Below are 15,803 nucleotides of genomic sequence, written 5' to 3' on the forward strand. Positions count from 1 at the left end.
GGCTCTTTTTGCTTATCGATGTTGGTTTCTTTATATTGTTCTTTTTATGTACTTTTAATTTTTTTTTTTTTTTTTAACTTGGGAGAAGTGGCACTGGCAGATTTCTTTGTTTTTAAATGGAATTTTATAGCACTGAATGAGTTAATTTTATTTGGGCTTTACATTAGGAAATGGCTTTTTGTTGCTGGTTACATGATTTCTGCCAGGCAGTGGCTGCGGAAGCTCGCAGCATTGCTTTCAGCTGTTTCTGTTCTTCTGAATGGGATTATGTTGTTAATGGTGATTTCACAGAGGAGTATTTCGCTTTTTAAAGTGGTTTAACAGGGCGTCAGTATTTAAAGTTAGCTAGCTGATTGGTTTTGTCAGGTCCAAAGGAAGCTGTTACAGTTTTTATAGGGAATTACTTCTGTAGTTGGTGGGTTTTTTCCTCAACTAAAACCCAAACTATGATAAACTACAACAGCAACTTACTTTCTTCACAATGTATCCTAACAGGTTTCAGTGCTCCTTTGAAAGAGGTTCGGGGGTCAGGACGGGGAGACCTTTGAGAGGAATGATACTTGGGTTTACTTGGGTAACCTTTTCCACTTTCTCTTTATCGTCTGTTTTGTTAAGTATGGGCCCAAAATGCTTATTATGAACAGGATTTTTCTCTTATAGCCCTTGTATCATGTCCAGCTGGTGACTACTGTATTTTGAGAGGATCAAGGAAGTTTCAGCCAGTATGTTTGCATTTAGACCTGTAGGTAGTACAGCTGTATCTTTTTTAATCTGACTACATAATTTTCTTATTGCAGCCAAGCCTGGGTTCTGTCAACACCCTGCACTTGGCACTTACCAACCAGTCAACAGCTTGATTCCTTCGGAGCACTAGCTCAAAGGTACAACTACCACTGTTTCTCATGTGAGATCTCTATCCTCTCTGAAACTGCTACATGTGGTAGAAGGGCAGAAGGAAAAAGCAAGCACTACTGATGAACAGAAAGCTGTTGATCAAAGCAAAGATCCTCTTCAAAGCACATCTGTAGGCATATGGAAAGCTGCACAGAGTGCATCCTGTGGATGCAGCCCATTTTAGAGTAGGACATCAGCAATATGTGGTTGCAATCAAGAATACTGTTATGTTTAAAAAAACTTACCTAAAATTTGGCATTATTTTCCAAACAACGTAAAATAAAGACTCTGGACTAAATGCAGTTTGGCTTCCTTGCCATAAAGCACAGAGTGTCTTTCTGAATTCTTCCACAAGTGAACTGTAAAGAAAGTAAGAGCTGATGTTTAATGTATGTTTGCTCACAACCCGTAGAGGTTTACTTGTTCAATGGTACAAGTATCAGACATTAGCTGGGTTAAGACTGTAACAATGGGTAAATATCCTTTCCAGTAGCTTCAAAGATTTTATGTCCAAAATCCTAACCACAATTGTTGAAGACAGATTTGGAAATAGTATTTCAGATGTTCCGGATGGACTCATGTGATCACCTATGCACTGTTTGCCATTTTAGTGCGGACTCTGCTAACACCATCCTTTTAACGCTTGGTCAAGCAACCTACAGCTCATCAATCACTCCTGAACTTTCTGTAGTAGTAGTTGCAGTAGGTTGACTTGCAGTCACATCCTCATGACCCTATTTTAGCTGGAAGTCAGTAGCATAATGTCTGCAGCACATATCAAGAGGACTTCTTAACATGATCTAACATGTCACACTCCAGCACTACCTGATGTATCTGACTGCCTCTCCCTGCAGCATCACATCTGTAACAGCAAGCTGCAAGTGATACGAGTTTCTTCATTTGTAGACAACTATTCTTCTGTGTCTCTGTCCCCTGTGAACTGTGCAAGATCAAAAGTGTCCAGTGGCCCCAGCAGCCAAAACTTGCTGTTTCCCACATAGCTAAGAGCTCACAAGGCACACACAGCTTACACATTGTTATCCCCCTGGCTCCTGGTGTGGTAAGTTCGCCGCCCTGCCGTTTTCCCATTCCTCAGCTCCACTGCAGGCAACTCTTTGAAGTAACAGCAAAACTGCTGAATGTTACTAGGAAAAATGAAATAAGAATGAAATCCTCAAAGGGCAGAGAAAAAGGATAATATTATGTATTCTGGAGCTTGTTCTTTGAAATGCATAAACACCACCTCATGCAGTGATACAGGACAGCAATCACAAACAGTTCAAGAGACAAGAAACACTGTAGCAAATACCATCCGTCAGTAACCACGCAGATCCACAAATATCACTGTCATCCCAGCTTCCTAAAATAATTACATTTTGGCTCTGCTTTGACTAATGGATACCCTACCAGGCTGAGCTATCATTTCCTAACAACCCAGACTTGCATTTGCTGAGGAAGTTTACTTATTTTACTGGCCTCGACAGTGAACGGGCACTCTCCTGTTGTGCCAAGGACACGGCACGTTTCCCCTGGAATGCTATACCACAGGATGTGCCTCACACCATGAAACACAACTTTATCAACCCACACACACCCACTCCTGCAAATTCAGATACGCTTCTGTCCAGTGGGAACATGCCAAATTCACCTGCCCAATGCTACAGCACACAAGCCCCCTGAGAGTGATGGGAGAGCTGGGGAAGGTACCTGAGTGACTGAAGGATTGCATTCATGAAACAAGTGTTCCCCAGGTTCCGAAGGCCTGTGGCACAAAGGGCAGTGGTGCTTCCCTAGAATGAGAACAGTTAGGTTACAGAAAGATTTATCACTGCTTCACCACTTCTCCCCCTCCAGAGCCATCACTGCTGGATCAAGCACAGATCTGAACAACCAACTACACCAAGTGCAGCTGCAAAGGTAAAGCAACCACCTCAGCAGCTCAAACTGCCCTGAAGCTCCATCTTGACATGAAAACTCTCTTACTCATTCCTGTCAAGAGAAAACTATACTACGTCCTTTCCTGTGCAAATAAATCTAGAATAGGACAACAGAGTTAATCACAGGCTCTTATTGCCAAGGATTTGTGTGTGTGCATGTTAAATATTCACACTCCAATAGTGTTCAGTGAGAATTGGGCAGCAATTTCCCTACAGTGCCTTTGAAAAATTAAAGTACCAATCCTCATCCATCTTTTCCCATGTCTAATATGCACAGTGTGGCAACCTGCAGGTTGTTTTCAAGTCACCAGCACTAGTCTGAGTCTCAGTCTCAGTGGGATTCTGGATGGCCAGAAGGGATTTTAAAAGACAAGAAAACAGCACTTATTTGGGAAACAAAACAGTCAAGTTAGACTGTGCAAAGAAGAGGCAAAGAGTTGAAAAAAGAGAAGCAAAATACACACCATTTACAGCCTAGAACAATGAACCCACAGATGTGCTTGCTTTTTGTCAAAATATCTCCAGGGTGGGTGGGGAGGAAAGGGAAAAAAAATGTGGACAACACTGCATTTATGATTCTAGAATCTGCAACATTTGGACACATTTCACTGTCCACAAAATACCACACTGGAAGTTCATCAAATTTCTGGGCATTCTTCATTGTTCTAACAGAATTTAAAAGCTGGGATTTTAAATCTTTTAGTGTCTCAAAGTGCAAATACCACCGTGTCCTGAGCACATTATTTTCTCAGTCTTGCCCCAAGTGCCACAGCACAGCACTAATGCAGCATTGCCCCTGGAGTTCAAGATAAGATTCAATATGCTAACAAATAAAAATAATCTGTTGTTAGAGGCAATATTGAAGTATCAGTAAAACTGACAAAACAGCACAGAGTAGGAAGAATAAAATAAGCATTTAGTTCAAGCTTTCTAAGTCTGTCTTGTTCTTATCTAAACATTGCCTGGAATTTTTATTTTGGTTTTAACTGGCTTTCAGTTTTCCAGACAATGATGCTGGGTACTGCCATAGCAAGAAAGCCCCACTATTTCTCCCAGGCTTCCTCAATCTCTGCAAGACTGGGACAGTGCAGGAAGTGCAGACAGCACATTCAGACAAGCCTGAACTGACTGTAGTAGTGCATTTTTAAAAGTAACTAAATCCCTTCTACTTAGTTTAGTAACTAAACTTGGCTTTGCTCCACCCCAGGCTCTTATTCCCATTCATATCCCCTCAGGCAGTTGTTCCTATGGCTGAAGGATCTGCTGCTCCAGCTCCCTTTGGTGACACTGCTGTCCCACAGCCCAAAAGCTCTGCTCCATCTCTCCCCCATTTTCCCAAGGGGGAAAATGGACCAGTTGAATACAGCTGGATCAGTATCTCCCCTCTCAATCCTCAAATTCTGGGAGAAATTATGAAAAAAGAAACTCCCGTAATCCAATCTGTGCAAAAGAGACATCTGACTTGTGACATTCTTTGTTTGGAAGAAATGATGCAGCCCTTCAGCCATCTAGCCAGGGCTGGATCCTCCTCTCCTGGGTGCTATCCTGCAGATCTGAAGTTAAAATAGTGGAAGATGAAAGGAAGAGAAGAAAAGCTTAAAAACAGTCCATAGTTCCTCTTGAAAGCAAGTTTTACTGAGCTCTTTTAAAAAACTGGTAACAGTTTTTACTTTTTCCTAACAATTACTCTTAGCCTCCCTCAGGAATGTATGTCCTCCTTTGCCTTCTGCACCTGGGACAATAAAAACCCAAAAAACCAAAAGATGACAAAAGCTCCTTGCCTGCTCAGAAAAGCAAAGCTCCATCTTGACATGAAACCCTTCTAAAGCCCAGGAAAGCTCAGTCTACATCAACAGAAATGCAGCACAGCATCAGCCATATTTGTGTGTGAAGAGGAATTTTCAGGTGTGTGGCCAGAAGATGCTAAAGTGCACCAAGCAAAATTTGGGTCTAGGCCAACTATAAATCTCAGCAGGTCTACAAAAACCCTTTAAACTTACTGTATCAGATCTGTTGTACTTACATTTACTTTCAATAACTTGCTGTTCAGAGATGAGTTTTCCAATAGTTTTCTTTTCCTATGTCTGTCTGATGTAAAGGCTGAACTGTTGGAAAGCAATTAAAAGTGGTTATTTACCAAAAAAACCCCAACATATTGTGTGGAATGGACCAGAGAAAATCAACTCATGTTTAAAAAAGTGAATCCATCTGTCACCAGTTGTCACTGACAGGAAACAGGCTCCCCATTGCTGCAGTATGAAATTGGCTGCACCTCCCTCAGGGCACAGCCCCATGGCCCACCAGTAAGTTTATGCAAGGTGTTCTGCTCAGGGATATTTTCCTTCAAGAGTGGCCTTAGTAGTAGCTACTTGTCATCTAAAATACTCATCCTTCTCCTAGGTCAAAGAAATTAAGTTCTTCTGTCAGGAAAATAATCTAAGCCTTTAAAAATACAACTTAAAAAAATCCAGATGAAATTAAGTTACCAAAAATCAAGAAAATGTGGAATGTTAGTACTTTTGTATTATAGCTGACTTCTCTTACTTAAAGCAAAATACAAGTAGCTCTAACATTTGTGTAATACTAAGTTACAAAAATAATTGCTTAGTCTTTTGCACATCAATGGAAATTATTGGCCCCTCAATTAAACCAGTTGATGATTTCTCTTTAATTTGATCCTGAAATCATAAGCTTGTTTTAGGATTTGGTTGGAAGGCTTTTTTCCTTTTTCTTTCTTTTTTATTAAAATGCCCCCCAAGCATTCAAAAACTACTATTAAACAGAATGGAAGCCTGTACTGTATCATTTACCCCTCTAAGAAGTAAGATCATTTGGATGTTTCTAATTCACTTCTCATTATACTTAAACATCTTTACATCTCATAATGTACCTGACAAGACCATCAAAAGGCATATTTCTGCTTGGCATTAGGTAAAATTCAGGACAACTGTGCAAGCACTCTTGGCTCTCTAGGACTGGCCACAGTGCAAACATCACCCAGGATCAGATTATCTGCTTTCCAGTGGAACAGCACCAGACAGAGGCAAAGGAAAAGATGTCTCTTCTGTGCAGTTCCAAGTTCGTAGGTCTTAATATTTTTGCCAGCAAATCAAACTGTACAATTAATGTGAAGACTACTGCCACCTGCACTTCTTCTTGAATTTCTCTGAAAAAAAAAAGCTTATTCTGGTTTTTTGACAAAACTCTGACAACAGAACAAGACATATGATCACGACCAATCAAATCCGTTTGTTCCGCACCTCTGCTTCTCAGCAATGAAAAGGTTTTTAAACAGAGTGTCAGATACATAGAAGGATCAAGACACACATAATTAGATACATATACACATATGAAACAAATACGACTTCAATGATGCACTATTACAAGTCTGCCCAAGAAAGTCTGGGTGCAAACAAACTACTTACTTTTCCAAGTTCTGTAGGTGCTCTCTGACCTTCTGTACCAGGCCCAGCTTGGTATCATTGACTACAAAATCATCACAGCGATAACTGCAAGAAAAACATTTTTCAGAATATGCAAAGCACCTCAGTGAAGCAGATCAAACCACACAAGCCTATGTGTGGAAAGCACCAAAGAGATCCAGTGAAAGATGAGAATTGGGGAGCACAACACCCCACACTGAACTTGGTTCCCTCTGAGAAACCCCCTCCAGCAGAAGAGGGTACAGGAACCACCCGGGTTTTCTGCTAGTTTAGTTCTCTGTTAGAAATCAAAAGCATGATATACTGCCTGGCCCAAGGCAGAATTCTAGTTCAACAAAAACTGAAACAGTGTAACGAAAAGCAGACTCAGTAGTCCATCAGATTCATCAGAAAAGACTAACTGACCCCTGGTAAACAGAATACAAAGCTTTTATTAATTTTTTAAACTATTTTAACATTGTAAGTTATCACTGAAACCTGAAGTGCTGAACAGATATATACAAAACATAAAAGTCTGTGCTACTGAAAAAACACTAGGGAAGAGGATGGACTAAGAGATCTCTCGAGTTTTCCAAAGTCAGGCCAAAAGTCTGCGGCAACTTGCACCTCATGCTTAACCACAAATATCATTCAATCACTCATCAGTTTCTGTACATACTGTGAAGTGTCAAATTACGGCTTCAAATTTTGGCAGGCAAGTGAACAAGTGAGGAAAACTAACTTTGGATATGTTTAGTATCAGAACTGTAGCTATGTCTCTCCTTTCCCTTTGGCACAAAAGTGACTCAAATGCAAAATACATCATCACCACCTCAGGCTATTCCTCTGCTGGAGCAGATCCACATTTCCTTCCTGATTTAATGAAGATACTGACTTCAGGCACAACTGGAATTCACAACACTCTTTGTTGCATAAATCTGCAGGTATTGCCAGCGTTACTTCGAACTCTACATTCTTGAAAAGGCTACAGAGTTGAGAAAGTAAAGGTCCTTGCCAGTGAATGGAGCATCTAAGATCAGAGTGTTCAGTACCTCTGAGTTTTCCTTCTAAGAAGAGAAATTAACAAGACGCCTCTCAAGACATCAAAACATTGCACACAGCAGTTATGGTGCGGCAGCAGCTCTGGCCACAGAGAGTAATGCACAACCTTCCCAGGCATTGTCCTGGGCAAAGGCTGTGAAAAGATCAGAGAAAAGAATGATAAACAATTCTTATCTTCACTTGCTGCGCCTGTTGTTGGGAACATGAGGAATGTGTTATGGAGATTTGTTTACCAAAGGGTGGTTTCTTAATTGGCCAATGGTGATGGTGTTTAGATTGAAGGACCAACTGGGTCCACCTGTATCATGACTTCCTGTAAGGGCAATGGGTTTCTTAATAATTATAGTATAATAAAGTGACTAATCAGCCTTCTGGAATCATGGAGTCAATGCTAATTATTACCCAGCTGGGGGCCTGCGACAACATTATGGGTACGTACACAAGATCTAGAAATTAGTAAGATTACCAGTATTTTTTCTTTTACATTTTTAAAGATGGCCAGAGACCAAGTTAGCTTGGGAGGGGAAAGAAGTCCATTAATGTGCTTACTTTTCAGCCACATCTTAGGTAGTCCTTGTCAGCTTTTTCAGCTACCTACAAAGACCTAATGAGGTTCTCCTGCATTTGGCACTCTCACAGGACCCAGCTCTCAGGCCAACACTCAGAGCACACAGGCCCAGTCAGCTAATACACAGCGTGGGACTCCTGAGCAGGGGCACCTCGGCTGCACCAGCACAATCACACAGCTACTGATGCTGGAGTAGCTACTGTTGAGAAAGCAGGGATGGAAGCAGATACAAGCTCACCGAAACCCTCAGTGAGAACTTATTGCTGAAAGGTTATTTCATTGCTCCCATGCCCAGAAGATCACATTAACCTTATTTTTACACACCAGTTTAGCACTTGCCCCAAGATGGAAGAATAAAACCAAACACATTAGTAAATGTCAGGGTCTTTCCAACACTGGAAAAGTAATTGTAAGTTTCCCTTAGAATCAAGACAATCCTCTGTTTCTCTTTTTAATAGGTAGGTTTTTTAAAAAACCTCTCTTGCAACACTGAGGATTCAGCACTACCATTAGAAATAACAGCATTACCTCCAAACTATTTTGGATAAACCAAGTAAATAGATTTAGAAGTAGTTTATGTTTTAGTAACTTAAATTTGCTAAGCCCACACACCTTAAGGGTAAACTGCTGAGAAATTACATCCTATATGTGAGGCTGCCATTCAAAACAGCTGCTTAATTTATGATCCTCAGGATTATCGCAAATTAACAAAAAACCTTTTTTGGATACAGTAGCTCGAAAACATGCTTTAACAGCAACGACACAGAACAAATTCTATACCTTGCAGAGGGTCCCTTATATGGCTTAGCATCGTATTCTCCTCTGTACATGCTACTTTTAGTACCTCTGCTACCTCCAAGACCTAGCCTCCTCTGCTTCTAAAATGGCATTAAGCCAGAGCTCTGGGAACATGAGCGCTTACTGCTGTTACAGTGCTTAGGAGGGACAGAACTTCATGCTGTGTTTAAAAGCCCTGATTTGAAGAATTTGAAGGAGAGAAAAATTAAGAAAAGCCAGGTTTCCTTAGTTATGCCAACACCTTATATGGATAAACAAAGAGCTCAAGTTTTACTGTCTGGATAAAAGGCTTTTTACTCTTCTTATTTTCACTGATTGTAGAATGCAAAATAATAGGACTAAGCAATCTCATTTTCCAATGCACCAGCACATTAAGTCTGGTTTTTTTTTTAAAGAGAACCCTCTTCACAGAGACTAAAAAAGAATTTTTCTATGTCCTTGACAGTTGGGTTATTTTTACACCAGCCAGGAACACACACACCCCTGATACAACCGTGTCCCTTTAAGGGATAACAAGGAGGGTAATGGATGAGAAATCTGACCTGCAAACTGTGTCTGGGATTAAATGAACACAGGAAACATATTACGCAAATATATCAACAGGGGAGCCTTTCTTCTTCAGTGCCAACTGTCTGTGCACTAGCACAGAGAAAACCAATTTACAAGAGTCCTCTTTCAGGAAAGTTGGGTTCTTACACGTATCATTTTACTTCTTGTGCACAAAAAAAAAATCCCTAACAGAATGAGAAAGCACCCTATGACAGTTTGAAGACAAAAAAGATCCGTACTTCTTACAAACTCTTTGTGTGTAGTACTTTAGAACTAACTGAAAGGCTGATTACCTCCAAAAAGTAAGATTCAGGACTCTCTCAGCAGTTAAGGTCTCAAACATAATTTAGTCTGAGTATTGCATCTATTGTCTCAAAAGTGACCAAAGAATCAAGAAGAGTTGTACTCTCATAACAAAATATTGACAAATTCTCTCAACTTTTCCACTGGTTAACTGAGCAGTTGAATAGGAGATCTGCGTAAGCAAAGAACAAAACCCTCTGGAAAGACTGCATTACAGGTTATGGCATGGCCAAAGGAAGGCAAAGGATCAAATGCTGCCTTCTTAGAAAGCCCATACAGCCCTGCCCACTGACACTATTATGCAAGCCAAGGAACACAGAAAATTGGGATCCACGGGATACAACTGGAATAAGAGCATCGTACTCAACTTTGTGCAGTAAACAGAACTGCACATAAAAATATAAAAACCGGCACTGCATCAAAATATCTGTATTAATTTTACAGTAGAAATAAAATTCAATTAAGTCTTATGATGTTATTTTATTGACTTTCAAATTATTGAGGCAGCCCATCCTGGTAGCATAAAATACTCATCTTTACATAAAAGTTCACTTAAAAGAACCACCATGGCATAAACTCAGGACAGTCTACAGGATTCACATCTACACTGCAGTTCACAAACAGGCATTTCAAAGCTATTGAAAGCCCATTCACTCTCCACAATACCTAATTATGTCTCAAATTTACCCAACTATTAGCTTTAGCTGGCAGCAGTCTCCACAGTACTGTCCAAAATAAAGGGGGAAAAGTTGATCTGGATGCCTTCTGTTTCATCTTTAAACTTCTGTGCTCATTTCAACAGGGCGCAGTAACAAAGTTCAAGTATCTTTCCCTGATTATCATGTGGGAAAAACCTGAAATATCCTAAATGAAAGCAAAGATAAACTGCTTTTGAAACTTGTTCACCTTCACATTAGCACAGGAGTTATAATTTGCTGGTGAATTACCCACACAACAGGAACTCCCCAAGGCAAAGCTGGCTACAATTAGTTCCAGTTCATCCACACATGACTCAGCCATCGACTACAGCAGAAAAGACATCACATGCTGAACTGCTTCCCTTCTGTGCTCCCACAAACACACACCTCCCCAGGTGCAGGTCTGCCTGCCCTGCCCAGCACAGCTGGGGTCAGTCATAGATCCTGCAGCCTCCAGTCTGGCTGCTGGTATTTTGCAATGCCCACACAGGGTTTGGGATAAGGTCAGCAGGGTGCTCAGACTTGCTGCTGTAACTCATCAAGCCTCAGCAAGTTTGGAACACTATTTGTCATAATGGAGATACAATCAAAGACTTCAAATATCCTGCCAAAATTCCCCCACAGATTATTACCTTCAGAATGACTGGAAGATGGGGCATAATTCAAACAAAACAAAAAGCCACAACGTAGAACTCAGCTGCTACCAGTACTGATTGGGAAAGTGAAACTAGCTTCTCACAGCTGTTGCAATGCTGGTAACCTGTGCATATTTACTCCTTGGAAAACTCGACTGTTTCACATGTAGTCACATAGGAGCAGATAAAAATACCAGTCATTAAAATAAAATGCAAATAAAAGCAAAACTCCCCTACATCACAAAGCTACTCAAACCTTTAGTCTATGCTTAAATACCTAGAGCTGCTTCCACCATCTAAGCAATTTTTGAGTTGCTATGAGCAACAGTTCTTCAGGTGAAATCAGGTAACCGGGGTTTTACTCGCAGGGGATAAAAATATGTGTTACAGAAGCATTCCTCATAAAACTACTGCATCAGACTTTTTTCCCTAATGAACTACCCAAAAGACACCCAACTATTTGAATAAAATACCTATTAGAGCAGCCACATATCCAGTAATTTTACAAGAGGACGGAGGATGCTGAGGCAAAAAGCAGTGCTTTCCACTAACTCCCAGTCTTTGCCCTCTGGTTAATAAGGACCATGGGGAATCCAACATTAGCAGCATCAATATTAAGTTTCCCTAAACAGTGAATATCATACTGCAAGAACACCACAGAAGGAATAAGCCCAAGCCACTGCGCTGTTTAAAGAAACACTTCTGATTGTTTTCCTTACTCTTGCCAGAGACTTGATACTGCTTCCCAACAGGATCAGCCACTTTCCCAGACTCATAGAAAGTACATGCACAAACACAACTCGAGTTCGGATCTCTTGGGCAGGAACTACAGTGTCATAGTTTACCTTCTGAATCCTGACAAATAAAGCACATGTGAAAGGCTCACCAGCTTGATGGAAGGAGGAACACCAATGAAACAGCTTTTGCAATTAAGAGGTTTGGGTCTCCACATACCCCAAAAGCAAACAGAAGGAACTCCAAACCGCATAGCACTTATTTCAAAAGGTTTCTTCTCTGTTTAAGACATTTGACATGTGAGAGTTTAGTTACAGCCAGTAACTGTACAGTGCTGCAATACACATGGAAAAGCAGAGGGTTCCAAAGAGACAAAGGTCTGGAAAGCAAAAGATGAAATGCTCAAAAATGTGTATAATATAATGCTGCACAAGAGTCTGATGTTTTCGCCTTCTAGTAGATAAAAAGTTGTCAAATTACAGTGTTTAAACCCTTACCAGTATGTACTGTAACTACTGCAATCCATACACACAGTATGCTGAACTTTCTCCTGTTTTTCTGTTTTCTTATGATTGGTCATAGGAATCTGTGCATCTTCATAATGCTTTTTTGCATGGCCATTCACATATCTAAAATAAATGTAAAAGAAAGAAGTTTATACTTCTAAACAGCTAGTCAACATTCATTAAAAAAATAGGAATAAAAAAAGGCATCCAATATTTACAACAGCATTAAAAAAGACAATTCATTTGTGTGAAAACACTGGCCAAATTTTCTAATGTTTTCCCCCTTTACTCTCTCCTGTGGTCCAAACTGGCCCCTCCATCTCCTTGACCAAATCCCAAGATCTGTGCTCCTAACAGACTAATGCACTTCCACAACTGAGAAAATCCTGAACTCCATTTTCCCACACCTGTAGTGCACTCAGTTCTCTGTACTGCCTTCACATATACTCTTCTTACAGCTCTATCTTTTCTCCCCCAGCACTTGTGTTTGGGATCCCTTTAACAGAGTGCTGACTCCCATGTTCAGCTTTCCCATTCTGCAGCATGATTTCATGTTACAGATATCGAGTTCATGAACTTGGGCTCTGGAGCTTGTGGTTACATAAGGGAATAAGAAATCGAAAATCCTGCAGCTCTTTTGCTGACACAATGAGCATTTTCTTGCTCAAAGTTTGATATATAGGAAATTAAGCACCTTTAATTAAAAAAAAAAAAAAAAAAGAGCCCTAAGGTATGTTTTATCTTCTCATTCAATTATTTTCCATTCTAAGGAGGGGAGCTGTTTGGAAAAACAAAAAAAACCTGCAAAAATAACTGACTCAATATCTACCAACTGCACATAAGAAAGGCTATTTGGAGACAGTAGTAATTTTTTAAAGATTAGTAACAATTAAAATATTCCATTGCATACCATGAAGTATCTCCCTCTCTCTTAGCTCCCACCAAGTATAAATTTATTAAATAGATAAATAGAGGGGAAAAAAGGGTCAGCATCAAAAACTCTTATAGAACACATTATTAAAACTGTAGCACTTAGTGACAGCCAGATCAAACAACCAAAACCTGGAGTTCATTCAAACCACTTTAAAAGACAAAATCACTATGTTTAATAAAGCCTTCCCAGAATACCAGCACAGATGTTACCCAACAGAAGAAAACATGCTCACATCTCAGATACTGTCTAAATGTCAATACTAACTGCATTCCACTAATATGTGCATCTCAAACATTTATGTAGCAGCACATTTTCTCCAGTTATCCTGAAACATAAATAACAGCATTGACTGTATAATTCCTGCACAATTTTTTTGGTACTTCAACTAATACAGACATCAAGGTGAAGTCAGAAGGAATTCTGATGGCAGCTACTTCTTACATTCTATGGCAATGACTTTAGGTCCAAAACTACACTACGGTACATTTAAGCTATTTTCAGCCTCAGCTGAATAGTTGCTGTTTCTCTCAAAATAAGCTGTGCTAACTTGTGGCTTTGCAACAATTCTTATTGTGTTTATCTTATCATAAAAGAAACACCTTCCACAGAACGGAATGTTAAAATAACCTACTAAACTATCAGTTCTCCACACACTTTTTGGACTGAGCAATCAAATTTACTGTCCATTTTACCTAAAAAAACCAATGAAATAAAACCCCCATATCTTGAATATAATCTCTGGACTTCTCATAAAGTAAGAAGAACCATGTTAAGCATAAACATACAATGTTAAATGAGACAATGAAAGGTTTATTTCAGGGAAATTTTGAACGAACTGCCTCAGAGTCAAGCAACACAGGAGAAAGATAAAGGTGTGATTAAGATTTGCACACCAACACTGTACCCACCTTCCACAATGGACACTTGAACACGTCAGACAGACCCAGGGACTTTTATTTGACCGGCACACTATAAAAGATTTTTAAAAAAAGTGTCAAATGAATGAAGTCTACTTGAATTTAAAATACAATACAAGAATATCAGAATGACAAAACCAGTGGCAAACGTTCCAATTTTTTCTTTTGGCTTTTAATAACAGTCCAGTGAACACAGGATAAAAAGCTATGGCTCTTCTGTTTCATAGAACTTGTTATACAAGGAACCACTTTAAAGATGATATTGCAAGAAGCGTGGCAATCTGATAAAGAATAAATTACTGTGCAATGCATGCTAATACACACCATTTATACAATGTGTATTCCTACACTGCAGTGCTGATATAGAATTTATCCATAATGATTTCATCCTCAGTCCCGCACAAGCGGCTGAAAGGTTAAAATGTAACACCAGTGCTGTGCTTCACAATCTACTTAAGACATCAGAAGATGTTACCTAAGTTTTTGGCTGTCATATTTTAAGTCTAGAAAATTTAAAATATGGATGTTTTAATCTAAAGGTCTTAAACAAAAAAAAGGGGCAAACACTAAAAAAAGATGAAACACCATCCCAGGGTAGGGCCACAGAAATGGGACATTCCAACTGTAATTTCAACCCAGCAGGTCACTGAAAGAGGGAAGCTATGAAATACAACACTTAGATTTGAATGAAATAAAATTGTTAACAACTATCCATTACCACAGAATTTACAAAAATAATAATACACTTCCAAATACCCAACTAGTATGATGAGAAAATTAAAACAAAATGCTAAGTGCACTGCTACAAGGGCAGAAAACAAAAATAAAATACAACTTCGATTATCCCCAAAATACAAAAGAGCATGATACCAGACCCATAAATTTTACACACCATAAATTTCTGCTGCTTGGAACAGCCAGTGAAAAGAGTCACAGAGGAAAGAAAAGGCATTGGGAACTTGAGGGTCTGTGAGGCCAGGGGGTATAAAGACAAAGAGAACTGACCCTGGTTGTACATGTAAATTACTTATATTGTTATTCCTTGTGGGAAAGCTTGAGAACAGCCCTCCATTTCTGGAGTCACACCTTAAAACAAGAACTGAAGCAGCAGAGAAGTTGCTCCAGGATAGGATCATCTGAGCAGGCTAATTCAGGACTTGTAGCAAAACTCAAAATACAGCTCACCAAGCTACAAACCATGGTACATAGTAAACTGTTAAGATCCAAGACTATCAGAGAAAACTAAGCTAAGAAAAGCAGTTTCTTTATCAAATTAAATGTTCATTAAAAAGGAAGGTGTCAATTTTGATTCAACAGAGAACTGACAAGCTTAGCTATTTAGAAGAGCTGCTACATTTTTCCACTACCAGATTTTACCTTTTTGACTTAAATCAGGTGGGGAAAAAAGAATACACTGCTTTTTAAACAATTGTTTTCTGCATTTGAATTTATTATTACAAATAGCTGCTGTATTTCAATTCAAAAGCTAAAAAACCAAGGCATTTTAAAACGAGAATGTTACTGTGCTACATGGGGGAAAAAGGCACATCCTCCAGAAATAATTTATGAAGTAACTTCTTCAAACTCTTTAGTCAAGACTCCAGAACTGCTTCCTTCAGCTACTTTACTGGAGAAACAAAACGTCTCACAGGTCTCAGTTATCTGGCATTGGTTCTGCAAAACCCAATTTTTCTATTTCTAAAGCTACTTATTCCCACAGCTGTGATGGTCATCTTGCAATAGATAGAGGGCAGCCAGGTAGAGCTGTTTTGGTTTGCATTTCAACTCAGGAACATGGAAGAAGTTTGTCTAATTTGACCAAAACATTACCAAGAAACCCAAAAT

The 15,803-nt window shown here is 39.5% G+C and overlaps 1 protein-coding gene across 8 annotated transcripts in view; it reads right to left on the reverse strand.

The window, feature by feature from the left end:
- USP3 (ubiquitin specific peptidase 3) overlaps positions 1–15,803 on the reverse strand; it is a 44,544-nt gene that overhangs the window by 13,460 nt on the left and 15,281 nt on the right. For all 8 annotated transcript variants that reach the window (XM_041427681.1, XM_041427680.1, XM_041427682.1 and 5 more), the window contains 7 exons: positions 13,950–14,010; positions 12,099–12,230; positions 6,257–6,340; positions 4,855–4,936; positions 2,602–2,684; positions 1,926–2,039; positions 1,140–1,253 (listed from right to left, as the gene is read on the reverse strand). In XM_041427681.1, coding sequence (XP_041283615.1) covers positions 1,140–1,253; positions 1,926–2,039; positions 2,602–2,684; positions 4,855–4,936; positions 6,257–6,340; positions 12,099–12,230; positions 13,950–14,010 — 670 coding nt within the window. The remainder of the gene's footprint in view (positions 1–1,139; positions 1,254–1,925; positions 2,040–2,601; positions 2,685–4,854; positions 4,937–6,256; positions 6,341–12,098; positions 12,231–13,949; positions 14,011–15,803) is intronic.

This window comes from Onychostruthus taczanowskii, unplaced genomic scaffold (genome assembly GCF_017590055.1).
Source record: "Onychostruthus taczanowskii isolate IOZ18803 unplaced genomic scaffold, ASM1759005v1 scaffold118, whole genome shotgun sequence".
NCBI classification, from domain to species: Eukaryota; Metazoa; Chordata; class Aves; order Passeriformes; family Passeridae; genus Onychostruthus; species Onychostruthus taczanowskii.